This window comes from Ostrinia furnacalis, unplaced genomic scaffold (genome assembly GCF_004193835.3).
Source record: "Ostrinia furnacalis isolate ACB-3 unplaced genomic scaffold, ASM419383v2 OfSCF6075, whole genome shotgun sequence".
In the NCBI taxonomy this organism is placed as follows: domain Eukaryota; kingdom Metazoa; phylum Arthropoda; class Insecta; order Lepidoptera; family Crambidae; genus Ostrinia; species Ostrinia furnacalis.
Genome location: NW_021136314.1, coordinates 336,895 through 364,034, shown reverse-complemented (window position 1 = coordinate 364,034; position 27,140 = coordinate 336,895). Strand labels below are relative to the sequence as shown.

Here is a 27,140-nt window from a genome sequence, read left to right as displayed (position 1 = left end):
ATCATCTAATTCTACCCCCATGTTTATTATTCTCCAAGTACCGTCACACACTACGCTTATTGTGTCCCTACTGTGTGATGCCGTCGGTGCGTCCGTATTTCGATTCCATTGCGAAGTCAAGCGAGATTGAAAACTATTAATCACTGGATTCCAAGTGGCAGAGAGTTTGAAACCGTCTTCCCAATTGAAATTCTTGTATTTTTTAATTTCAATGGCTTCACGCACAACTCTTCAAGGCTAAAGTTTAAAATTAATTCTTACAAAAATTGTTAGTGTCAGGCAGACACGTGCGTGGCTGACGATTAAGTTTCCTTCCTTTTAAAATAAACCCTATTAACAAATATTTTACATGAACTCTACCTACAGAAGATACACCGAAGATATACCTACGGAAAATCTTGACGCATGTAAGTCACAGTTTTTCGAACGTTTTTAACACTTCGACTTTAGCTAAGAGCCATGTAGTACACAGTTGATAATATCACGGGTACAAAGTGTACTGGAGCTTAAAGAAAGCACTCGTCACTTGAAACTTCATGATTCATATTTTATCTAATTGCGGGTCAATTATTTATCTCACTACTAGTTCACATGTTTCTAACACTTCGACTTTGGCTCTTACGGCATGTAGTACACAGTTGATAAAATCACGGGTACAAAGTGTACTGGAGCTTAAAGAAAGCACTCGTCACTTGAAACTTCATGATTCATATTTTATCTAATTGCGGGTCAATTATTTATCTCACTACTAGTCCCGTGTTGATGTTACATGAAAGACTCTATATATTCGCTGGCGTACATAATACGGTGCAGTCCTTTGCAGCACGTAAAACCGACAACTAGTGTACCGAGTGAACAAAGTGCAGGTAAGTTTAGGCTTACTTTTAAGATAATTTAGTGGTGAAAGTAAACATTTCTTTGGACTAATTTATTTATTTATACATAATTTTGTTAGTCTTGTAAATATAATATTTTTTGGAAAATTAAGTGAATTATATTTTGCTGGTTTACCGCCTACGTAATTTTTGTTTAGCCTTAAAATTACGCATCCCCTAGGAAGGTAGCTAACGTTTTCCTGGAATAAGTCTGTTGAGATGGAAATTGTGTGGCCTTTGTATCAAAAATTCAGGAATTGTCGCTTCTAATCTATCTGTTCCTTTGTATAATTATTTATTGTAAATTTGATTTTTTGTGTGAATAATGTAAGGTAGGCATTTAATTTTGGGAGTTAATTTGGGGACTATGATTCTGGAGAATGTCAAACTTATTAGTCCATGAATATTATTATCCTACTAATATTATAAATGCGAAAGTTTGGATGTCTGTATGGATGTTTGTTACTCTTTCACGCAAAAACTACTGAACGGGTGAAGCCGCGGGCAAAAGCTAGTACCTAATGAAGTAAATTTAAACGAGACTAGTAAACAAAAACCTTGTTAAATAATTATGTAAGTTGCATTTTTCAGAACAAAAATAACAATTAATAAACTAAAGTATTCTTACTCCTTTTAACTGTGAAATCTTTAAACCTAAAATCATTTTACCTATATTTTTTCAGAGGAAATGTATTCTGTTTACAAAATAATTGTCAAGCTTTTACCGGGAATTTTCCCTAAGTTTAGGTTGAGCTTCCCTAAGATTGATCATTAAATAATTGAGAATTATTTTAAAAATTGTAATTTACGCCAATGAGAGACTGACTTATAATGCCGAAAATTTCGCTATGTTTATGCAAATTATGGTTCAAACATTACACAATTTATTAAGCTTATTAATTAAAATATTACAATCGTATTCATTTAAATAATGATGTTTTTCCACGCCAAAGAGTCTCGTCTCATTTAGTTACAGTCGAATTTTGCAGCAAATAATTATTTTTGGTCCGTAGGGTAGGGACTATTATACTTCAGCAAAGCAAAAAAATATTTTTTTTTTACTTTTAGGTTTAAATCTGTTATAACTTATTGAAAATAGTTAAATAGGTAAGTAGATATCATGTACCTACCTAAAGAAGACATCACATCAGACTTTTTTATGCAACATAGCACATTACCTATTGATATGGTATTGTCCATACTTATTCAAACACATATCTTTTCTTCTCCGCTTTGGTGGAAACTAGGCCTTAGGTTTAGGTAGGTACCCGAAAACAGATACTGGTAAATAGAAATTTTGGCAAGTTTGTGGGCAGAAAGCATTGCCTAATTATTTCTTTAGTAATAAAAACAGTTGAGTTAGTGGCTGAGATGTAATTAATCATGCACTAATGTTTGGAGTTTTTATGTAACTAAACATTATGTTTAGCTAATTGTCAAAATTGTGGGTTCGTGTTTAGCTTAGTTCTATGTTCATTACCTACTTACATAACTTAAGTACGACATGTGAAAAGTTCTAGTCAACATAACATCAATGGTAACATAATGACAATAACGGTTAATGTGAGTAATTTGTGCACAATAATGTTGCTAGAAAATATTTGAGATTTAATTGTGATTTAAGAATACCTACCCGCATTAGAAATACCTAAAAGTAATAATATAATCGATTACACATTTTCAACCTTTTTAAAAATAAAGCAGTTAAACCTTTCAGCATAGCCTATCACAAAATGGCACTTTAACAATTTGGATTTTCAATCGTAAACAAATAATATTTATTGCCAATGCACATCGTTTGACCAGGATATTACAGGCTACAGTTAACCTGACTGTGAGAAAAAACCATGATTTTCTGTGCTTCAGGTGCAGGTCTTATAATCCATGAGCCATGTCAGATGGCTATGGCGGCTCATTTAAGTCTCACTCTACCTTGTTTGCTACAACCTTATTTGAACGTTGTCTTGAGCCATGTCAGATGGCTATGGCGGCTCATTTAAGTCTGACTCTACCTTGTTTGCTACAACCTTATTTGAACGTTGTCTTGAGCCATGTCATATGGCTATGGCGGCTCATTTAAGTCTGACTCTACCTTGTTTACTACCACCTTATTTGAACGTTGTCTTGAGCCATGTCAGATGGCTATCGCGGCTCATTTAAGTCTGACTCTACCTTGTTTGCTACAACCTTATTTGAATGTTGTCTGTGACCTAATTTACCCGCACAAAAGAAGATAAAATATGTAAATACAAGAGGGTTGATTGTATGGGTTCGGACGACGGAACATCAAGCTTAATATTGAAGTTTCTTATGCAGTTGCAATAGGGACGAATTTGCTACAAAAATGTATAAATAAAATTAGTCTGATGTACTTTTTAATAAGAAGAATCAATAGAAAAATCCGGGAAAAGGCCCTTCACATGGCTCGCCGATCTAATTTAAATGGACGAGTCAGTGTAATTGAGTGTGGTAAAAATAAAAAAAATATTTTTTAAATATACGGTGTCCAAGTTTTGTTTACCTGATGGATGAGTCATATTTTTACAACATTGTTATTANTTGCTACAACCTTATTTGAACGTTGTCTTGAGCCATGTCATATGGCTATGGCGGCTCATTTAAGTCTGACTCTACCTTGTTTGCTACAACCTTATTTGAACGTTGTTTGTGACCTCATTTACCCGCACAAAAGAAGATACAATAATGTAAATACATGAGGGTTGATTGTATATGTTCGGACGATGGACCATCAAGCTTAATACTGAAGTTTCTTATGCGTTGCAATAGGGACGAATTTGCTACAAAAATGCATAAATAAATAGTCTGATGTACTGTTGACTATATTTTTTAATAAAAAAGAATCAATAGATAAATCCGGGAAAAGGCCCTTCACATGGCTCACCGATCTAATTTAAATGGACGAGTCTGTGTAATTGAATGTGGTAAAAATAAAATATATTTTTTTTTAAATATACGGTGTCCAAGTTTTGTTTATCTGATGGATGAGTCATATTTTTACAACATTGTTATTTGTTATACCTATTGGTGAAATGTTTTACAGTCGGACCCGTATTAGAGATAACACTTCACAAATATAGTAAAATAGCTTTTTCTCGCGGTTTTACTCATGTAAATTTCGATCTGTCACAGAAAGCGCACACGTGCCCCCCTTCCAAAACATTGCTATGATTTTTCCAGGGTATCAAACTATCCTTGTGTGTATAAAATTTCATCTTAATCGGTTCAGTGGTGTAAGTCTGAAAATATAACAGACAGCCAGAATTACTTTCGCGTTTAATATTTTTTTACCTTTAATATTCTATGGATACCTACAGTAACACATAGGTTCTTAAAATTTAAATATTAATATAGATCTACTAAATGTAACATGGTATTTTATATTATTATTTTGTCCACAAATTACAGATGGGAATAAACTAAACTCGTAACTAAAACCCAAGGGACAAATAATTTTAAACCCGAAAATAACGCAGTATTTAGGTACAGTCAGTTTAGTAACTTTGAATCTAAGTATTTTAATAAGTGCTTCATACGAGTACATATACAACAAATAATGTGAAAAAGTATTAAATAACACAAATAAGAAAGTCAATGCAAAAAGTAAAAATAGCCGCAATTGTATTGCAAAAACATAATACTTCAATTGTGCATCAATTCAAGACCCCGTGTACCCAGGAGACAGTTCACACAGGTCAAGATTGTAGAAAACTTTTTTATTTATTATTTCTCAAAGGTTTTATTGCATTATTATATTGTTTTATTTATTTTTTTGTTTAAAGAAGGTTGGTCTTTTTGCATTGAAACCATTTTTTTTTTCAATGCAAAAAGCAATCCAATATCGAAATTGCTTTATTTTCAATTACTTGTGATGTTCAATTTCGAAAGACTCAAAGCTATCAATTTGCTTAGATTTGCTTGTTAGAATTTGATCTAATCTGTACCGATATCAAAGGATTCCACTTTTGAAGCGTCGCCTTTTCAATCCGCGTTGCATAGCAACATTAATTGAGACGAGAATCAGCCTGAGTGCGCAGAATACGCGAGATACGGCAATCTGTTTTATCAGCCTAAAGGTATATGCACACTTGGCGCACGCAAAACAAGTATAACCATAAAAGNATGGGAATAGATATTTTAAAGCCGAAAATAACACAGTATTTAGGTACAGTCTGTTTAGTAACTTTGAATCCATTTTAAGTCTTACATACGTATCTATAACAAATAATGTGAAAAAATATTTAATAATTAAGATAATGTTTTTTAAGATAGATTTTTTTACTAAGTAATCTGAATATTCTCTAATGACGCTTAGTCCAAAAACCATAATGACTAAAGCCTTTTTTAATAGCGTTCAAAGTCAATTAAAATAAAGGATGCCTTGAGCCTTCGGATGATAAATCAATAGTCGCCTGAAAAACTTTTAAGCAACGTTATTTATCCATGTCAATTTATAAAAGGTAAATTTTAAATAAATATCTGGAAGCGAAACTTTGATCACCTACCAAGATTATTAGAAAAATATTTATAAAGTAACTAACATTTTCAATGTATCGCCGTTGGTTTCTATAAAATAAATAAATAAGTCTTAAATCGTAAATAGCAAACGACAAAGCGTAGGTAAAAATATTTAGCTAAGAATAACAAAAAATATCGTAAGATTCTTTGTAATAATAGAAATATGTAAATGTTTATAATCAGTGTAGCTACTACACTTACAATTTATCAATCCTGGGATTTGTTATACTATCTTACCGTTAGTTTATAAACTTACGCGTTATGTTTTATACTAACGGATAAACAGAGTGACGTACTCATGGATATGGGTACCTGCCTAACCTACAGGATGTTTAAATAGTGCGTATCAAAATGTTTTGTTCTGAATCAACTGTAAAGTTCAGGTTTAAAAAGCAATTGAATTCAATTAATTTCGTCCCGCAAATAAGAAAGTCAATGCAAAAAGTAAAAATAGCCGCAATTGTATTGCAAAAACATAATACTTCAATTGTGCATCAATTCAAGACCCCGTGTACCCAGGAGACAGTTCACACGGGTCAAGATTGTAGAAAACTTTTTTATTTATTATTTCTCAAAGGTTTTATTGCATTATTATATTGTTTTAATTTTTTTTTGTTTAAAGAAGGTTGGTCTTTTTGCATTGAAACCATTTTTTTTCAATGCAAAAAGCAATCCAATATCTAAATTGCTTTATTTTCAACTAGNCATAAAAGACAGGGCCTTCACTGACCCATGCCTGACCGAAACACACGTCATATTATTATGTGATCATACTGTTAAGTGTTAATGATTTTAGTTGATCAATAAATCTATGTAGAGTCGCGAATGAGCTTACTTGCCCGAAGTCCTTAGGGCCCTAAATATTTTTTGAGTCACCTGAACTGTTTAGTTAAAGGAATTTCTACTTTTTCAATTCGAAAATGTTTGTCAGAACTAATTATGAATTAGTTGCTAATTAAACGGTCTCAAGAAGATCGAAGCTTTTTTCAGCGTCGTTATAATGTGTGTAATAACAATATCAATCGCGAATCACCCAGTCTGAGGTCGCGTCCAACCTGCACTGATAAGGTACGTAACATTAAAACCGTTGCCTTTTCAACCCGTGTGGCAGACGGTCCATTGAGTCACGAATTAGCTCGTGATCTGCGAGGATTGTGCGAGCATATTGTGCGAATCACGCCACTCCCGCGCGGTCGAAGTTCATACGCGGTTCAAACGTTTGTTATACAAACAAGTGGTTTGTTCTAGAATCAAACGGTAGATCAGTTACGACCGTCTGCGGTGGAAGGGTGAGTCATTTTTTTTTCGAGAGAGCAGTTCTATTTTTAAATGCAGTTTTGGTAATTTTGCTTATCTGTGAAGTTTTGTTCAGCTACGGGAAATGTCAGGTAAAAATTAAGAAATTGTACCGGCAATTTGTGCTGTCGACTGTACCATTTATTTTAATTTTAATTTCAGTTGCTTTCTTTTGTTTTTTTGGTACGAAATAAAATAAAATAGTTCTTTCGGTCTTTAAATAACTCAAACTAAAATATTAATAACATTAATGTATCTTAGATTTGATTTGTTAAGTAGGTACAACAATTATTTTTTATAATTTCTGGCTATGTGTCAGCTGATCTCTGCTTTATTTTTAAAGGGATTGTTCCAATACTTTAGTATATACTATGCTACCAAACAGTTTGAGAGCCATTGGATTCATGGGTATCTACTTGTTTTATCGGCAATTAAGAGCCGTTGAACAGAGCGCGTACTATAAATTCTGCGAGGGTGAAAGGGAAAATTCAGCGAGCGAGTACTTTACGTGCCTGTGGGGGGCGATTCTCATACAATAGAGATTATCTTGAAGTAGAGAAAAATTGAGGAAACTGCACTTTTCTTAAGATCATAAAATTAATCAAGTTCCAAAGCCTTTCGAAAAAAATTCATCAGAATTGGTTAAATATATTATCGCGCACCCAAAATAAATAGATTGATAACATATTGAGATGATCAAAGAAAACGAATTATAAGGGGATCTAACCCATGATTTCTTGCATAGTAACCCAAGTTACAATACTTTTCCAAATCGATTCTGTCTTATGCACAAGACAATATTATTATAATTCCAAAAATATTCTGTACTTACTTATTCTGGTAACGTTGCTAGAAAGATGTTTCGAGAAAAATTGCTCCAAACACGATCTGTCTTCCAATTGGATCTGTCATTGCCAAAAATGACCGAAAATTCTTATCACAGTAGCCAATATCTAATACCTATCACCTACATTGACCTTAAACTGCGCATGAAAAATATTTACTCAATTTTTTGTTTATATTTGCGTTGATTCCTGATTTCGTATATGTAAGTTGTTTGTTGCACTAATTGTTTTTTATTGCACTGCTTATCAGCTTGGCCAAATAAACAAATTAGTGAAAGCCATAACAAAATATGACTGCCAAAATATTAAGGTCACAAGGTCTCGACGCATTTGCATGGTTATAAACAGCTATCACCATTCATCTAAGAATAGTAATAATTTATTCCAAATAATGCTACTTAAGTTTTTATATAATATTTTGTTTTTTGTTTGTATATGTTTTTATATAATAAGCCGTGTGGTGACGGCAGAGTAGAATACATTTGTCACCAACCCCTACTCTTCCCGCGGGTGTCGTAAGAGGCGACTTAGGGACTACACATCAAACAGAGAATGGGCAGCAGCGCTCTCTGAAAAACATCAATCTTTTAAACTGCGATCTCCAACCCGCCTGCCAAGCGTGGAGATTATGGCAAAACCCTCCACTATAGTGGAGGAGGCTCATAGTCCAGCAGTGGACTGTAAAGGGCTGGTGATGAAGTTTTTATATAAAAAATATGACCTAATTTAACTCCGGCTGCAAATCTTGTGCTCATTGCACTCACCTAACAGCCGTCAGCTATATTTGACTACAAATTGGTTATTACTAACCAGAAACTAGTCTCATTTCTTGATCACACGGGTTAAGGGTAAGTAATGACAACCGTTAGTAATATTCTTCATCAGTAGGCAAGTATTATGCAGTCTACACACCAAATCCGCTAACTCGCCGACATTAGTCGTCGACTTTTGACATGTTGTCATGAAAATTTTGAAAACTGCTGATAGCAGCGCCGTAGAGTCCTTTAGTCTGCGGGCACGAAACTGGCGACACGGCCTAGCGATGGCAACGCGACGCGATGGCAGAGCGGCGGCGATGGCAGAGCGGCGCCGGCGATGCTTACCAGGGATGTTATGGATATCCGTAACCGTAACCGAAACTTTCGGATATCCGAAATAAAAAAATATTTTAAACCGTAATCGAAACCGGTATAATATTAATCGTATCCGTAACCGTATCCATAACCGAAACTACATACCCATAACATCCCTAATGCATACCACAAGTCCACAACATGGACAGTATCACCATATACTGTCCATGTTGTGGACGCGCACGGAACGGACAACGGCGGCGGAAGCGGGCCGATCGCAATACTACTCCTCATCGCCTACGCCCGGCCGTCGAGTCGCCCCGCCATCGTTCGGCGTCGCCAGTTTCGTGCCCGCAGACATAGAGCCGCCGACACAGCGGCAGAGTTGACAGAATCGTCTGCTCCTTTCAATGACCGGACGTTAGACATCAAATCGATTATGGTTAGAATACCTACCTACCTAAATTTTAAATTAAACAGTAGGTAGCTAGTGAATCACGCTGTGCGAATTTTGCTAATTACCAAAAACAGTTTGGTTACGGCCAATTGGCCTTAGCTACGATATTGATGATATTTAATAGTTATTACGAGTACGTCTCAAGAGAGTGACTGTAATTTGTTTGAATGACATGTTTACATGTAATGTAATAGTGCGTCCACATTGGGCGAACGGGCTCGCGCGGCACGCTGGTCATCCTGCTCACCCTGCTCTTGAGTGAGCAGGGTGAGCAGGATGTCGAGTTTGTCGCGCGAGCCCGTTCGCCCAGTGTGGACGCATCATTAGGTACGTGTATAATTTGCATTGTTTAGCCGAAAGACAAATGAATTTGCATATCATTTTAATGACAGATGTCAAAGTAATGTCAAAATATTTTTTTTGTCAATTGTTTGCGTAAATACTTGTTCTATGCAACAGTGTGTACGTATAAACTGATTCATACTGATGGCATAGGCCAATTTGCATTAATGTACGTACGTTGCGAACTCTGTGTAGAAGGTTAGATTTATTAGGATACGTTAACGCAGTTGTTGTTGTTGACAAGGAAATAATCATGCTGTATGTATGCTTTTATTGTATAACACTTAATACCTTACAATAAGGTTCAATGAACTCACCACGTATAAGTAATTGTGCTTCATTGTTGTAGAATCAGTGGTTTTAAATTTGTAATTACTAAAAAAATATTTTACTTACACGCAGCTAGTAATCAAACCCTCGTTACTCAAATGTTTCCAGAACAATCATTCATCAATAGCCCTTTAATCTATTTGAATTATATTAGAATAATTTACAGTAAAAACGCTGAAGGTTAACTAAATGTGATGTTAATTTAACCAAATAAATAATGTATACTTATTCAGACTCATGTAGAGCCCTAAGGTGTAATAAGTTTGTACAAATTTTCACACATTTAAAAAATAGCCTATTACCTGCAATGCTGCGTAATTTTAGTTAACTTGAACTCTCTCCATTTAGTTAACACACAAATTATGAAAGCAGCCCTTCCGACCCTTTGACCTAGAAGAATAACCAATTAACATGTGCCCTGGTTAGGTAACAACTACTTGTAGATGTTTTCACTAAACATCAACGCGCCATTCAGTCCCAAACTAAGCAATGCTTGCACTATTGGTACCAGAAAATGGATATAAAAACATACGTAATATACTTTTTTGTATACGTGTTACAGGAAATGTATGAATTCTAAGAATTGTATACTATTCCTAGGAAATGTATACAATTCCCAAGCTATTTAGGAAATGTATAAAATATTGCTTCAGAGATTTTTTAATATGCACATATCCTAGGAAATGTATACTTTTCCTAGGAATTTTATAGAATTCCAATATTGTATTAGGAAATGTATAAAACTAAGCGGCACTAGCGCGGTCGCGAGAGCGGGTGCCCCTCGGGACGCCTAAATCCCTTATTTTAATATTAAACTATTATTGGCATGAAGGTTTTAGTACTCCTGTAGCTGGATAACAAAGTCTCGGTTAGGTTAGGTTAGACTTGTGACTTACACATACACAGCTGCCGCCGAGCGCTATTTCAATTTCGGAGAAAAAAAAGTAGCGTAATAAAAACAAAATAATTTTGTGTAAAAAAATTTTTGGCTTAAAATTTTTGTGCCATAGACAATTAGGCGTACAAATAATTTGGCGATTCGATAGAGACCCCGCGTGAACGGATGATGCAATACCCTCCCCTCGCACCGCATGTCCACGCGAAATATTATACATATTACATTTCCGATTGCTGTTTAGGAAATGTGTCAATTTCCTAGGAAATGTGTCTAATATAATTTACATCACACATTTCCGGGTGATTTTAGGAATTAGGTATACACAATTCCTAGGAATTGTATACAATGACGGATTTCATACATTTTCTGTAACATATGCATACTTCATTCAGTCATAGAAAATTCCCAGATCAATACAAACATACAGGCTGATTTTGTAAACAGCAAGTATGCAATTTTTTTTTTCAATGAACTCAATATAACAATTTAACAATACTTTATCTTAGCGGGGATTGAAACTGCGGCCTCTGGAATAATAGTCCGGTACATGAATCACACAAAACGGCCACTGAAATGATCAGCGGTATCGCTAGCAGACAACCTTACTAGCAAAAACACTCGTCTGCTAAATGTTTTCAAGTGTCTGCATGCGTGACAAATAATCTGCTAATATTAAAAAGTGGTAAACATGTTTGTTTGTTTAATGAATAGCTGTCTGTCTATATTTACCGGATGTAGCAATTGGAGCAATAAACAGTAATTCCGAAGTTCAACTCCTTTAAAAATAGGTACCTACATAATGCTAGTATCTACATATACAGGGTGTTAGGTAAATGGGTATATGAGCCGACACTAGCCCATGTTAACATGGGCATATAAATGGTATGGTGAAGTCAGAAAATTGATATCATCATTTTATTTTTTTTAATTTTCATACAAAATAAATTTTATAAAATCCGATTTGTATGAAAATTTAAATAATTAAAATGAAGATATCAATTTTCTGACTTCACCATACCATTTATATTTACCTAACACCCTGTATAATCCTGAAAACTCTATGAAAACAATAACTTTTCAAACTTGTAGTAAGTACCTAATTGTAGTTTATAAGTTCATAAAATGTAAAGCAATTGACTGTCAACACCAAAGAATTTCCATACTATGCTTTATTTGGAGGCATGCATTGACATTTATTTTATAAACTTAGCTTCATCAATAAAGCATACATACATTACTCTATACTATTTTTTAAATATTATAAAGCTGAAGAGTTTGTTTATTTGTTTGAACGCGTTAATCTCAGGAACTGGTCCGAATTGCAAAAATATTTTTGTTTGGATAGTCTGTTTACTGACGGAGGCTACAGCCTCCATCAGTCCAACATCATTTACGACCAATAGGAGCGGAGAATACCCTATGTTGTAAAAACGGGATATTTTCTATTTTCACGCGTACGAAGTCGCGGGCACGGCTAGTAACTCTATATTGTATAAATATGAACGCCTGTGGCTGCGTAGGTTAATACATTCTGAAAATATTATATTAGTATTTTTACATTTATAATCCCTATCAGAAACATGACTTTGCTTGAAAAATTTGACAGGTTTAACAGGAATTCAGTGGTCGGAGCAGTCAACCGACGAAAGGGCAAGCCCCTGGGATAATTTTTCAAGTAAAAAATCATTGAACTTTTCAGTTTTCAGAACATGTTTCCGAATCATAGGTACTTATTTGATTTTTAGAATTTCCAAACCAATATTCAATCAAAAATAAATATTACTTATTTAAATGCAAACTATGTGATTCAGATTTCGTATACTACTATAGGTACTTCAAAAGACAGTCATTTTTCATGAACATAGATGCAGTTTCCATATGAAAAGAACTGCATTTATTTTACTACAATTTTGTGTTTATGTTTCATTGTATTCAATCGCCGCAATTCATTTGAAATTGCATTAGATTGCATGCTCTTTGTGGCTCAATTTCCTTTTTAAACAAATTTATTGCAAAACAAGGCAATAAGTAGGTATAGAATAATAAAATTATTTTAGATTNTTTAATTTAACGTAATATTGCGAAATATTACGTTAAACGAATGATTCGCAATAAACTTATATCAAAAGACTTATCTTTTTCTCAATGTAATATCGCCTTTGTCTAAGTTTAGTATCTTATCACGTTGATACAAATAATTGAACTCATTAACCTTAGCTATCTATAGCAATAAAAGAACACTAATCTTTAATGTTATAAAAAAATATGATACAATAAGTTGTGAATTACAGGTATTATTGTAAAATCGGACATAAAAGAAAAAAAATTACAGTACTTAATATGATTTAAACCAGGGCTGTCCAAACCATGGCCCGCGTTTTGGATTATTGCGGCCCGTAGAATATTTTTTATCTTCTTTGTTTAAATACATTAATGAGCAAATTATCAACTGGAACTATGTGATCTGCAATCAGACCCCTTTTACAAGGGCAGAACTGAAACAGGACTTGATTTTTTTAAGCTCCTCGCTGAACGTTTCTCGAAGTAGTACCTACCTTTGTGAGAGTGCATATTCAACAATGAAGCTTATTAAATCAAAATACAGGTCTTCATTGACAGATACTTCACTTAAACATGCACTGCGACCAGTATTTTATTTATATAAATATTTTGCGGCCCACCAATGTATTTAGTCATTTTTATTGACCCTGGGTCCCATCTAGTTTGGACACCCCTGATTTAAACGATCGTGTTTGCTTAAACCTAGTTGAATTTCTACTTTTATCTTTTCTATAATCACTTAGTTTATCTCTAGAGGTACCACCACTATGTCCATACTGTATTTTTTATAATACCTACTTCAACTAATTGTATGTAGGTAGGCATTGTGTTTTTCATTAATGTTTTATTTATACCTACTCATTAGCTGCACGTTTTTCATCTTATTGTTAACACTGTTGACGCAAGCTCTAGGTAGGTATACTTGATGGATTGATGATAATAATAATATTTTTTACATAAACTATTTTTTTCCGTGGCTTCGTCCACTGGTTCTTGATAGAACACAAAAGTTACTCCTAATCGTAGCGTGTTATATGATCAAAACATTTAATTTACTTTCCAAAAGCTTGAGATGAGTGTACCTATGTCCTTTTCATGTGAAATGATGGATTGCCCTTTCAAACTTATTCTCAATCATTTTCACCCACTCCTATTTTTGAAATTATTTGCAATAGGTTTACATTTTCTCTTAAATTCAGTCTAAAATCAAAACCACCAACGGTAAAGGCCTGACAACATAATACTTAGAACATAGAGTCAGAGTTATTTTCGCATTTAATTTTACAATTTATAATACTTAGTTCGGGTAACAACAATGAAATTGATGTGAGAAGTAATAGGTAGGTCCTAGGCACTTGGAACACGTCATCATTAAAGAGCACAAACCCCTGAAACAAGAGGATGTATTTCTGTAAATTCCTACCATCATGAACCATCGTGCCAGTACCTACTTACAAAAATAGACTAATTCAAGGTTCAAGTGGTTCAAAGCGAAATTAAAATAACTTGTAGATCAACGCCCGTTTTCACCATCAATCCCTAATTTTTAAGTGACCCCTAAGAAAACAAAATTCCTGTCAAGTGTTAGGGTCACTTAAAAGATAGGAATTGATGAAAAAGTTTTTTCTTTCTTTCTTTCAAAAACGGACATAATTTTACTTTAAAATAAAAAGACGACTGTATATTATTAAGATATTACCTGTACTTAGATTACTATTTAGAAATAAATTAGTAGGATTACGGCGTTATTATGCTATTTATGCTTTGTTGAACCCATTTAACTTGTATGTAACTCCAAAGAAACATTGTCAATAAATATGAAAGTGCTTCTGTCTGTACATTTTCGCCTAAATCACTGAACCAATCTCGATGAATCAGACAGATGGGATCTAGGATAAGGATAAAGCCTACCTTTGTTGCCAAAATAAATCTTATAGGCAAGGAAGAGGGTGACAGTTTTTGTGTGGAAACTAATTTCTTAGTGGGCCCTGCTGGACAGGCTGTGTTGATCAAAAATATTTCTTACTAAATTGATAATTCATTTAGTCGATTGTGAGCGACATAGCCCAACGGATTAACAAGCTGAAGTGGCAATGGGCAGGGCACTTAATACGCAGAATTGACGGCCGATGGGGAAGCAAGGTTCTGGAGTGGAGGCCACGTAACGGAAAGCGCAGCGTAGGACGTCCATCCACAAGGTAGACCGAGGACCTCATAAAGGTAGCAGGAAGGCGCTGGAATGGATGCAAGCCTCCACCAACCGGCCATTGTGGAAATCATTGGGGGAGGCCTATGTTCAGCAGTGGACGTCCTTTGGCTGAAATGATGATGATGATGAGCGAGCGAGAGGAGTAGATGTGCCATGAGACCCATGAAAATTGTAGGCAACAAACTGACACAAGTAACCTCCGTTTACTTTAACTCTTACTGTTACTTTTATTGTCACGTCGTCTCGTCATTGTCAGCTATCATCAATCGTCTTCCTCGACAAAATAATGGTGACATTATTTTAATTATTCAAACACTCATTATAACTGCAGCTAAAAGCCTAACTTATTCGGCAGTAACTGACAGCCATTTATGATGGACATTGACCTTTGAACTTATCCTTAAAATGCGACTTCCGGTCTTTTAGGTTAGACAGGAAAAGTAAAGGGCAAATGAAAATTTAATTTAATATTTCACGAACGGATCTCGTTTCTGCGAAGGTGCAAAGTTTAGTGACTCTTAATTACTCCCTAAATGCTGTGTCTCTTTAAGACGACAACTCAACACTTTTAGCATTTTGTATAGTTGTCATCATGATATTTTGCAACAAAAATGACAGATTGCAACTACAATTTGACGATGCAAAGAATGGGAAAAGCTTGATAAATATACCAACTAGCTTTTCAAGTGACTTCACTCGCGTTAACTTTAAAACCATTTTCAGCCCATTATGGGGTAAATTTTTGATAATCCTTTCTAGGCGGATGCTCACGTTAAAATAAATATCTGCGTGCCAATGTCAGCGCAATCCGTTCAGTGGTTTCAGATGTATTTTATACTTAGTAGATAGATCAGTCAGTAAAGATTGCCTTTTTACTAACAAATACGTTTTTGTCCATAGAAAAATGCCGCCACAAGGTGCAGAGAGAGACTCCTTCGTGTTGTTCGAATCAGACGCCAAGGACCCAGATGTCATCACCCACATGGCCCCCCAGGCCGAGAAGAGGCAGACGCAGATCGTGTGGAGAAACGTGGCCATCTTTNTCTTCTTTTCGACAAAGTACACGATGCTCCACTTCCACCTATATTACTGCTGTAATCACGAATCAAAGAAAACTGCCCGCAAATAAAAATCATTACGCCAATTGATGTCAAATCAAAAGTAATGTGAACCAACACGCAATAAGTAGCTGAAATGATCTCTACCGCCACATTCGTAAAGTACCCAACAAAACTCCTTGAATCAAATGGCGCCCAACCTGGCAGAACGTGAGGCTTCTCGTAATCCTCATTGCCAGTCATTATCAAAAGGGTAAATTCAGCGAACGGTGACAGAATGTAAACAATTGCTGTAAATCCATACATTCTGCTCAAAACAGTTGAGACAATTTTAAACTTTTTGGTGTAAGATTCGATGTAGCTCGGGAAAGTAAAGGTATCATTTTCGCCGTCACTCTCATATTCCACGTTCGAGGTCTCATTCTGGCACTGTGTTTTTTCTAACTGCTTGATGTTGTCCAAAAGTATTTTCCATTGCTTGTGGTTTCGACATAGAGACAGGAGCTTAAGAATTCCCATGCCACAAAAAGACATGACGCTGAAGTATTCAAATACCTTGTCTATGTCGTCTTTTGCATTGAACAAACCAATAATTTGCAATCCTTGGGTTAGTACAAAAGAAATTATAGCAAATATGGCCAGCCAATGTATTTTGATTCCATCACTTACACAAAAGGTCAGCCCTATGTTCTTAATCCTATGGGTGATCATGGTCACCAAGTTATTTTTCTGCAGGAATTCATTATCTTTTTTTGTAGAGACAATTCGGGAGCCGTATTTATTTTTCTGTAACAATATTTTCTATGATATAATATGCTTTATGTTATAAATAAATAAGTATACTAACCCAATTTTTAATCACTTATTTTGAACAAGATTAGCAGTTAAATAGAGGATAAGTAACTAATTGGGTAAGTAATACAGATTACCTTCCACTTCATAATTATTAAGGATTTCGTTTTTAGTCTTACACGTGCAAGGTGTTTTCCAACAATGCTGAAGTACAAAATGATATGGTGAGTGTGAGACAGATACCATAGAGTTCTAAGCAGGTATGATCGCGTCGAAAAGTACTATTGCTACAATGGACTAAAGTCGTCCAGTATCTAAACAATATAGCAATAATCTTTTCAATTTGATTTCGTGATCGCTTCATGATGTCATTAACTTGAGCGAAAAACATAATATTAGATTACTTATGCCCTTAATGGCGTTGAAGTCACAGCGTAACAAGTTACATTTTCATGAACAGGCTATGTTTGTTTGTCAAAGTCTAGGTCTAAATATTTTACTACAAACACTTCGCTCTCATTATTAGAATTAAAAATTTATTCCTTCAAAAGTATTCATGTTCTTAATGGAAAAGCTTTTGTCTTCAATTTCTCGAACAAAAACACCATGCATTATTTGCACACAATCTACAAGAGCTCCGCCTATTTCGTGTACCAAAATAATGAAAACGAAACCTTAATTAGACATTTGCAGCCTAACACACGAATCAAATCAATATGTTACCAACTAATCACGTATCGCGAACGATTTTATCGAAGTAAAACAATTTGTAGCTGAAACCGTTTAATTTACTGCTTTTAATGATACATAACTAGTGGGTAGGTATANCTCCCTAACTAAATGCTGTCTCTCCATAAGACGACAGCGGCAAATCAAACTCAACACTGTAGGATTTTGTATAGTTGTAATTGTGATATGTTAGAAACAAAAATTACAGATTGCAACTATAATTTGACGATGGGAAAAGCTTGATAAATATATTAACTAGCTTTCCAAGTTTAAGCCATTTTCATCCCATAAGGGGGTAAATTTTTGATAATCCTTCCTAGGCGTATGCTTACTTCATAATACTCATCTGTGTGCCAATGTCAGCGCAAACCGTTTAGTGGTTTAAAGATGTAGATAGAAAAGTCAGTAAAAATTGCCTTTTTACTAACAAATACGTTTTTGTCCATAGAAAAATGCCGCCACAAGGTGCAGAGAGAGATTCGTTCGTGTTGTTTGAGTCGGACGCCAAGGACCCAGATGTCATCACGCACATGGCCCCCCAGGCCGAGAAGAGGCAGACGCAGATCGTGTGGAGAAACGTGGCCATTTTTACCTACCTCCACCTCGGGTTCTTATACGGAGCCTACCTGATGCTCACAACTGTGATGTGGAAGACCCGACTGTTCTGTAAGTTTTGACATAAATGACTAAGTAACGCCCGTATTCACAAACGTTACTATGAGGTCTCACAGTACGTGTGGACGCACAGGGTGATGTACATGAATCAATCACAATAGCTGTATTCAACGCTGCACTGTGCGTTCGATTTGCTGCTTCACTTAAGCCTAGGCGCAGACCATCGATTTTTCGTCAATAGTATAATCGGGCAGTTGATCAGTCAGTATGGACATNAAAACATACTTTGCCAAACACTAATTTGCTAAACAATAATATGCCAAAAACGATATTTGCGAATTAAGAGTTTGCAATAAGTTGTTTTGCCAAATGAGAATTTGCCAAATGAAAATTTGCGAAACGTTGTTTGCGATGTGATAATTTGGGAAACGTTTTTTGGCCAAACATTAGTAATCCGTATGAAAGTGCGCACATTACACCGATTTGGTATCGGCTGATTCTTCATACAAATTAGAATCGGGCCCAACTATCTGCCAACTAAAATCGGTGATCTGCGGCTAGGCTAAGCAAACATCGTTTAAGAATACGGGCGTAATAGTCCCGTAAAACCCCTCATGCTAAGCTAAATATGCTTGTGTTATGAGTGGATTCACAATAGTCCAGCGGCGGAGTTCGAACCAGGGTTATTCGAATCTCGAGTCGGTTTTTCGACACCTGCACCTGTGCCTGCACTGTCTATTGTCGCTTCTTTGATATTTTGACGTATTGATAATATTAAGTCTTCTAAGAAGTTTGTGATATTTGCTACTTTGCAATAAAGAGTCCATAGACGTCGAATCATGGCTCAAATGGATCTAATTAATGACTACTATCTAGAATTATCTCTCTAGCCACTAAAGTACGTTACCTGAAACTAGGTCCCTTCCATTTCTGTACATTCGGTATTACCTCTCGCTATCGGACTTCCCACACACTTCCATCATTAAATATAAAGCTATTGTTACTTATTTAAATTGTTACTATGGAAACAATAGAAATTGGTTAAAATAGTAAATTAACTAATAGCTATGCCTGTAGTTACCGTATAGAACTAAAATTAGTCGATAGGTTACATGTAAAGCAGGAAGTTACTGTCAGCTCTATGCAAATTTTTTATTCATGTAGGTACTTTTTCTGTGTAAAAATTTTCTTATTTTTAAGTAAAAACTATTTACAGCTTGGATATTTGCAGTGTCTTTGATTTCGGGATTTTATGTGTTAAAACACGTATACCTAACCTGTTATCGACCCTGTGAAAAGAACCTTTTTATGCGCGGTTTAACAAACACAGAACGCGCGCGGAACGCGATGAATGGTTCCCTCCTCGTAATGTATTTCTTATTAAACTCAAAGCGAAATGAACACGAACAGTTAGGAAATATTCCAGTATCAGAGGCTCAGAACTACAAATAATAAATAAGTAGAGAGCTCCCGCAGCAATCAAAACACGAGCGCCAGTAAAGCGGGTATGATATTTTATATGCTCTTTTCTTCTCATCTAGACTTAAATGTGACATTTTTATCTCTACACCCACAAAATAAAACAACTAACAGTGGGAGTAAGTAAAGTCGAATTTAGTTTACGATTTTACTAAAAGATTTAGGTTCCATTTCAATTGAATTTAAATTATGTAATAACTTTGGTGAAAAAAATATTCTGGTGTCCCGCTACTTTTATATCATAATCGTATAGACTCTACAAATACAAAAACAAGAGAAAACTTTGTCATAAATTACTGCCGCAAATTAGTACCTATACATAATATTATTTACGAACTCCAGGTGGTTTGAGTTAACTTTTATATTTTTAAAAAACTCTACCTGTATAGAAACCAACAATTTGAAAACTGACGAAGCATTATTTTTCTACACGAGTGTTTTTCTTGTTTTAATTGGTTACGAAATAGGTCAGGGATTAAATTCGTTGAACAAATTGTAGTAACAATCTGCATATTTATAATGGTCGCACTTGCTCTGGGATCATGGTTACTACTCGTAAGATCAAAATTGTAAAGGAATTTCCGCGCTATTGTGCGTTCGTAATAAATTGTAATAATAGCAACACTTTTAATTATTATTATCATAATATGACGGGATTGCTACCGGGATTATTATGTTAGTGACCATGAAATTTTAAAACACTATCTTAATATTTATGTGACTTTTTCTTCATTAACTCTCTCGATCTCGAGGGTCTGTGTTCCGACTTCCGATTCTCGGCGGAGCATAAAATAACAAATAATAATTATAATTATGTAGAGTATGTGCTTATTAGATTAGGTTAAAGATATAGTGACGCGGTGAACACGTCAGTTGTCATCAGTCCGATTGAGATAGTGACTAAACACCAGAGCTGTGGTGTCAATAAATATTTACTACCCAAGCGAATAAAGGAAAAATATAGTATAATACACGTGAAAGTTTGCGAGGTTGAGAGAGTTGATGTTTGTAGTCCTTCACGCAAAAACTACTTCACAGATTTGGTGGAAACTTTACAATGTTACATCAGAATAACATTTATATATATTTATACATATATAGGCTATTGTTTATTGAAATCTACGTGAGCAAATACTTGTAATTATACAATAACACCCTTTCTCTTGTTTTCAGGTTTGATACTGTACGTATGTTCGGGACTCGGGATCACGGCTGGAGCGCACAGACTATGGGCCCACAAATCTTACAAAGCGAAATTGCCTCTTAGGATTATACTGACCCTCTTCAATACATTGGCATTCCAGGTAACTAATAGAGTTGGTTTTTGATTGTTTTGTGTATTGTACAAATGACGTCACGAAGAGATGAATGAATACTGACATTTTGTAGTTGGAATATACATACATAGGTGCTAATTTGGCAACAAAAAAATATCCTTGAACATTTTACATTGCACCTCTGCTAGTCCCAAACTAAGTAAAGCTTGTACTATGGGTACTAGACAACAGATATAAACAATAAACATACTTATTTTTTTGTAAATACGTACTATATTAATATGTTCATGCACACAAATGTTTAGTACTGAGCGGGAATCGAACTCGCGACCTCTCGGTATAGTAGTCCCTTTCGAACCACTGCACCAAACGGCCGAAAAACGTTTAGTTCAATTTGCTGTCGTGTGTATAGACTATAAACGAAAGCACATCAAGGTAAACATAGTGGCGACTTATCTCGTTGCAATATAGGTTAATGTGCTGTCTACTGTACCTATTGTGCTTTTTCAGATACTTTAAGTATGTATGAGATCGTAATATTAGCACGATAATACTTGATTCATAATAATTGTACCTAAGGTGATTAATGTAGTACTCGTACAACACTAATTAATCATTGTAATACTCGTAGTAGAGTATTAACTTTAGTGTTTTTCCCGTGATTTGCGTAGTTTATCAATCACAAAAACTATTTAATATCCTTTATTGAATATGCAGTAAGTAGTATAGTGTATGCATAGCATTGACATCGCGCGTAGTGCTTTTTCTACGATATTTTTTGTTAAAATATATTTTTTTTGTCTAAAATAACCACGAAGTCAGTGAAATTAACGTTGACAAGCCGTCGGGGCCAGCGTCGATGTCAATTAGGAAATCTTGTTAGGCAAGTTAGGCACCCTGAAACTTATTGTAATCTATACTAATTCTACTTTAAACGCGAAAATCCGTTCTTTTCTTACGCTTTGCGCTACGCGGCTTTAGAAAAGTATGTTGGAACTTGAAGATGGACGGCACTTGATGCAAAAATACGTGTGATTAACAATTATGATATTTTATTTAGAATACAAATGCCTAAACCACCACACCACTCTCTTTTGCGTCGGGGGTTAAAAAACATAGTACTGGTAGATACAAATCTATTGTTTGGGATCACCGATGACGCCTGTAGCATTCAACCTGCTAGGTTGAAGAAAATCTGAAAAATTTCAACGTAAAAGTTTAGGCTTAATTTAAATTATAAAATAACCTACATTTGCAAATATTTTAGATGAGCTGACAAGAGCTATGATATTAACTTCTGTTTAAAAATTTCAGTGTGAATGACTTATTGAAAGTCAAGTTTTCATTTGACAAATTACCTTTCAAAACAACGCCCTGAGATTGGAGTTATCTATGTAAATTGTTTGTTTAGTTTGTACTCAATTCAATAAAGTTCAATTACGTAATTAAGCTTAATTTGCGTATATATCTACGCAAATTGACTGATATCTTTACATCTGTGTGTTTATAAACATCACTTGCGACATCTATCGCGCATCGATCGGAACGACCGTGGGAGAAACCATTCCATGTGTGACATTGGTGTTGAACTTCCTATCGCGGTGCACGGACCGATCACGCGTCACCTTCAACTTGCATATCAGTTACCTATCTCTGACCTAGTGGTAGCTGTCACGTGTTTCGTCACTTTAATTAATAATTTTTATGTGTAAAGACCGTCACAACTTAGACCTTGAGTTCTTAGGGCCTATCACACTGAACAAAATGCTTGATACGCACTACGACTTGCTAACTCGAAGATTAGTCACTGTTGACACAAAAGGTGACATGTGATTTGTTGTTACTTTACCTATAACAAAACTGATAACAGATATTAATTAACCATGTATTGAGCAGTTATACGAGTAGCTATCTAATTTATCAATCGCAAGTTAGATGCGCAACTGTGTAATTTTATCTTGCTAGGAGGTCAGCAGTACTATTAGAACCAGTTAAAGAGCTTTGGGATTTTCTCCATTCTTGCATGACTGAAACATGCAAAATACAACTAGAGACAGGCTAACATGCTACAGTACTTAAACAGAAATGTAACTCTTCAAAGACCTAAAAAGACCGCAAAAACTGTGCTGTCTCTTATGTGCATTCCTTTATTTTATTTTCTTGTCTTCTGTGATGTACAATTAAATGTGTGTTCTATCTAGTGTTCTAAATTGTAGACATAAGGTTAAGGTCTTAGCAGACTTATCAACTCGGAAAGGGATCAACACAGTAGGTACACCTTTCACGCGCTGTTAACCGCGAGGCGAGGCGTTTAGTACGTTACGGTACGGATAAGTGTGCGTTGAAGTACGGAGTTTCATACAAAGAATACTGACCGCCTCGAATTGATATGGTTACGATCCCTTACCGAGTTGATAAATGTGCTACGTCCTTTCATCATCATCATCATCATTTCACCCATAGGACGTCCACTGTTGAACATAGGCCTCCCCCAATGATTTCCACAATGGCCGGTTGGTGGCGGCCTGCATCCATCGCATTCTTGCTACCTTTATGAGGTCGTCAGTCCACCTTGTGCTGCGCTTTCCGGTACGTGGCCTCCACTCCAGAACCTTGCTGTACCATCAGCAGTCAGTTCTGCGTACTACGTCCTTTATTCGACGGATTTTCATAATTTAACCTTCAAATCATTCCAGGACGCAGTAGTGGACTGGGCGAGAGACCACCGCATGCACCACAAGTACTCGGAGACAGACGCGGACCCCCACAACGCCACGCGTGGGTTCTTCTTCTCGCACGTGGGCTGGCTGCTGGTCCGCAAGCACCCGCAGATCAAAGCCAAGGGACACACCATCGACATGAGCGACCTTAGGGCCGACCCTGTGCTGAGGTTCCAGAAAAAGTAAGTAATTTTTTTTTTAATATATTGGTAATTTGTTTATCACCATCTAATTTTCATACTAAGCTAATTATGCATCAATGTATCACAAGTCGGCTCACCACAATAGTCGAGCGGCGCCGCGGCGGTGGGATTCGAACCCGCGTTCCCCGGATCACGAGTCGGCCAGTCCGACCGCTTCACCCTTCAAAACTTACTAAAAATTATAGTAATAAAATTACGTATTATTTCAAAACCGATCCCGCTGTTTCTGTGATTAGATCTTTAAACAACCCAATAGATTTTAATGCTGTTTTCATCAATAGAAGAGTGAATGGTGACTGAATTTCTTACGCTGCTTCTTCTCAGAACTGGCCCATTTATTGTCCCGAAGCAGTGATAATACGGTTAATACTGGGACGTGTAAAAGTGCTTTTCTTGCAAAAATAAAATGATGTTTTATGAGTTTTATTCAACAGAAAAGTATGCACCATTTTTTTTTCTTTCTTTAAATTAATTTTAATATTATAATTATGCCGATTTAAATGTGTTATAGAGATTTTTGAAAATTCATTCACTAAGAAATATGATAAAGTTTAAAATACTTTAATTAATTTTATGCAAATAGGCTTTTAGAAAACGCTTTTACTTGATATAAAACATAGACACCAGTGCAAATCAAATCTAAAATTCACGAGCCCTGAGATGCTTTTGAAGCATCAGATTTAAGTAGGTATCTATTTATTATTAGCTCTGAATTAAAAAGTTTCTTAAAGATAACACTTGTTTTTCATTTTCAAGATTCTATTTTGTTTCAAAGGCTTCGATCAAATCTTCTATATATTTATAAAAGAAAGTCGTGTTAGTTACTCCACTTATAACTCAAGAACGGCTGAACCGATTTAGCTGAAAATTGTCAGAGAGGTAGTTTAGAGCCAGGAGAAGGACATAGGATACTTTTTATTGCCATTAAGGCGGAACAAAGTTCGCCGGGTCAGCTAGTGTAAACTAAAAAAAATATTTATAAATTAACGACCATTGAGATTTTTAATAAAACATTATATATTTGATTTTCGATTCCATTATAAAGTGGAGTTGATTTGAAGCATTCACTTTACTGCACAATCTCTTAAAAGCTTTTGGTGTGCATACATACATACCTAGGTACTGGTAAAAAAAACTCAAACACCTATATTATCTCCTTACTAGATTGTACGAGTATCTATTTAACTTCCAAATAACCCGCCTGATTAATTTTAATTATCTTATATGTGTATAAAAATAGCATAGTAACAACATACTTAATCTGTGTTCTTATGAATATGCTGTATCATTATGCACTGCTGATCAATGTCAAAGTTCAATGTAAATTTTAAGATATAAGGTATAATTTTACATGTACTATAAATATTGTTAACGGTAACTAAGCAATCCATCAATAATTACCTACTTCGCAAAAAAAGCGTTTAATTCTTACGTGTAACGTGTTTATAAAGAACTCTATATTGGGTAGTAATCGTCGCGGTTTTGCAGTTGGTTTAACAAAGTCTGGTATGGCCTAAACGGGCAAAAATGGATTGGTTAAAATATTTTTTTTTAAAAATGCTATTTGTTTCAGATACTACATGTACCTGATGCCTCTAATCTGCTTCATCATGCCATCTGTGGTGCCAGCTCTATGGGGAGAAACTGTATGGAATGGCTACTTCACTTGTGCAGTCTTCCGCTACGTTGCAGTCCTGAACGGAACCTGGCTGGTCAACTCCTGGGCCCACTTGTGGGGTGACAAGCCGTACGACAGACACATCAACCCCGTAGAAACCAAAGTTGTATCCGTGGCTGCCATCGGCGAAGGCTTCCACAACTACCACCACACTTTCCCCTGGGATTACAAAGCGGCTGAACTGGGAAACTACACGTTTAACATCACCAAATTCTTCATCGATACTATGGCCACCATCGGCTGGGCTTACGATCTTAAGACGGTATCCACTGACGTCATCCAAAAGAGGATAACGAGAACTGGTGATGGCAGCCACCCCGTATGGGGATGGGGAGACAAAAACATCCCCGAGGAGGACAAGAAAGTCACAACAGTGATTAACCCCGAAAAAGAAGAGTGAATTTATTAGTCTTTAGTACACATAAAATAATTTATTTTTATAAACAAGCATCATTCCAAAAATTCAAATACCTAAGAGAGTAAATTTAAGTGCTTTTAATTATTTCTTTTAGATATTATTGGGTAATTCCTAAAAATTAAGTTGGAGGTATGATGATCTAATTTAAGTAGAAATCTTTTGGGCATTTATTAATTGGTATCATCTTTAATGTTTGAAAATTATTGTTGTTTTGATGATGTAAATAAATAAATACAAATGACAAAGTAAATTCTTAAAAAAATAAAACTGAAAAAGACTTCTTTAGAAATATTGTAATTTTGTGATATCTACACCAACGACATCCATTGTTATTCAAACTTAATAATTTGTTGCAATATACATACAAACACAACTTTTGTAAAATCAGTGCCAATTATTTTTATAATATTTTCCTACCTATATCCGAAAGGATAAATTTGTTTAATCTATATAAACGTAGATTACTTTATATTTTTTTGTAACAAATATCTTATTTTCAGACAAATGCAAAAGTGGGAAATATTTGTATATTATTTATTAAACACAATCAAATTGTGATATTTTCATAATGTAATAGTCTTACTGATTGAATATAATTCGTTTTTTATTCAAATTGTTTTGATCTAAGTCCTAAGTCATTCTTTCTGCTACCTTTCACCAAAATCCCACCCATCCAGACATTTCTTTTGGAAATTCCGTGATCCTACATTAGAGTAATTTATTTAGCTTGGGCAAAGATTTAGAGGAAGCCATAATGTGCCATAAAATCTCGCTAAAGATCGATTAAGATTAAGATTGCGGAGGTTTTAGACTTCTATGGACTCTACAGACTTTTTTGCCAGAATAACCCCACAAAAACTATAATCATTAATAACATCTTCTGAGCTGATACTATTCTACTCGTATAAAATGTGGCATTAAAAGCGGTGCAAAAAATTGGTTAAAAAATAAAACAATAGATAAACACAATAGATGTTACAATTTACAAAAGTAGATGACCTAAATTAAATTGTCTTACCAAATTCATTGACAGGGGGACGCCACCATCGTTCAACTACATAGTTTCCAAAATGGCAAAAATCGGAACCAGCGATCCGGTATTGACGGTGGCGCCCCACTGTCAATGTCACAGATAGGACAGTTCAGTATTTTGGATCTATATCTACCTCATAAATGTCACAAACGATTTTTCAGCACTAAACCTCTGTAGTTGAGGGTTAGGGCTTTAGGATCACAGATCTCACAATGC

At 35.3% G+C, this 27,140-nt stretch overlaps 2 protein-coding genes across 3 annotated transcripts; one reads left to right on the top strand and one right to left on the bottom strand.

The window, feature by feature from the left end:
- The first annotated feature begins 789 nt into the window (after positions 1–789).
- Positions 790–26,385, top strand: Desat3 (acyl-CoA desaturase). 2 transcript variants are annotated; one of them, XM_028317184.1, is made up of 5 exons: positions 790–866; positions 17,950–18,167; positions 20,769–20,899; positions 23,569–23,774; positions 25,369–26,385. In XM_028317184.1, exons 2-5 carry the CDS (start codon positions 17,954–17,956, stop codon positions 25,871–25,873), a joined length of 1,056 nt encoding a protein of 351 aa, XP_028172985.1. In that variant the 5' UTR covers positions 790–866; positions 17,950–17,953; the 3' UTR covers positions 25,874–26,385. The 2 variants fall into 2 exon arrangements, with proteins under 2 accessions (XP_028172985.1, XP_028172986.1); XM_028317185.1 differs by lacking the exon at positions 790–866 and adding an exon at positions 6,531–6,700 and having other exon boundaries at positions 25,369–26,368.
- On the bottom strand, positions 15,897–16,961 carry LOC114361943 (uncharacterized). The gene is made up of 2 exons (XM_028317171.1): positions 16,910–16,961; positions 15,897–16,766 (listed from the first exon to the last, which is right to left on the bottom strand). Exons 1-2 carry the CDS (start codon positions 16,919–16,921, stop codon positions 15,897–15,899), a joined length of 882 nt encoding a protein of 293 aa, XP_028172972.1. The 5' UTR covers positions 16,922–16,961.
- Positions 26,386–27,140: the final 755 nt, after the last annotated feature.

What these genes read in the sequence shown, in the direction of transcription:
- Desat3 (XM_028317184.1), top strand. Translation starts at nt 17,954, where the DNA reads ATGCCGCCACAAGGTGCAGAGAGAGATTCGTTCGTGTTGTTTGAGTCG. An exon ending in GTGGAAGACCCGACTGTTCT is followed by an intron (nt 18,168 to 20,768) that starts GTAAGTTTTGAC and finishes TCTTGTTTTCAG; the next exon opens with GTTTGATACTGTACGTATGT. An exon ending in GTGCTGAGGTTCCAGAAAAA is followed by an intron (nt 23,775 to 25,368) that starts GTAAGTAATTTT and finishes TATTTGTTTCAG; the next exon opens with ATACTACATGTACCTGATGC.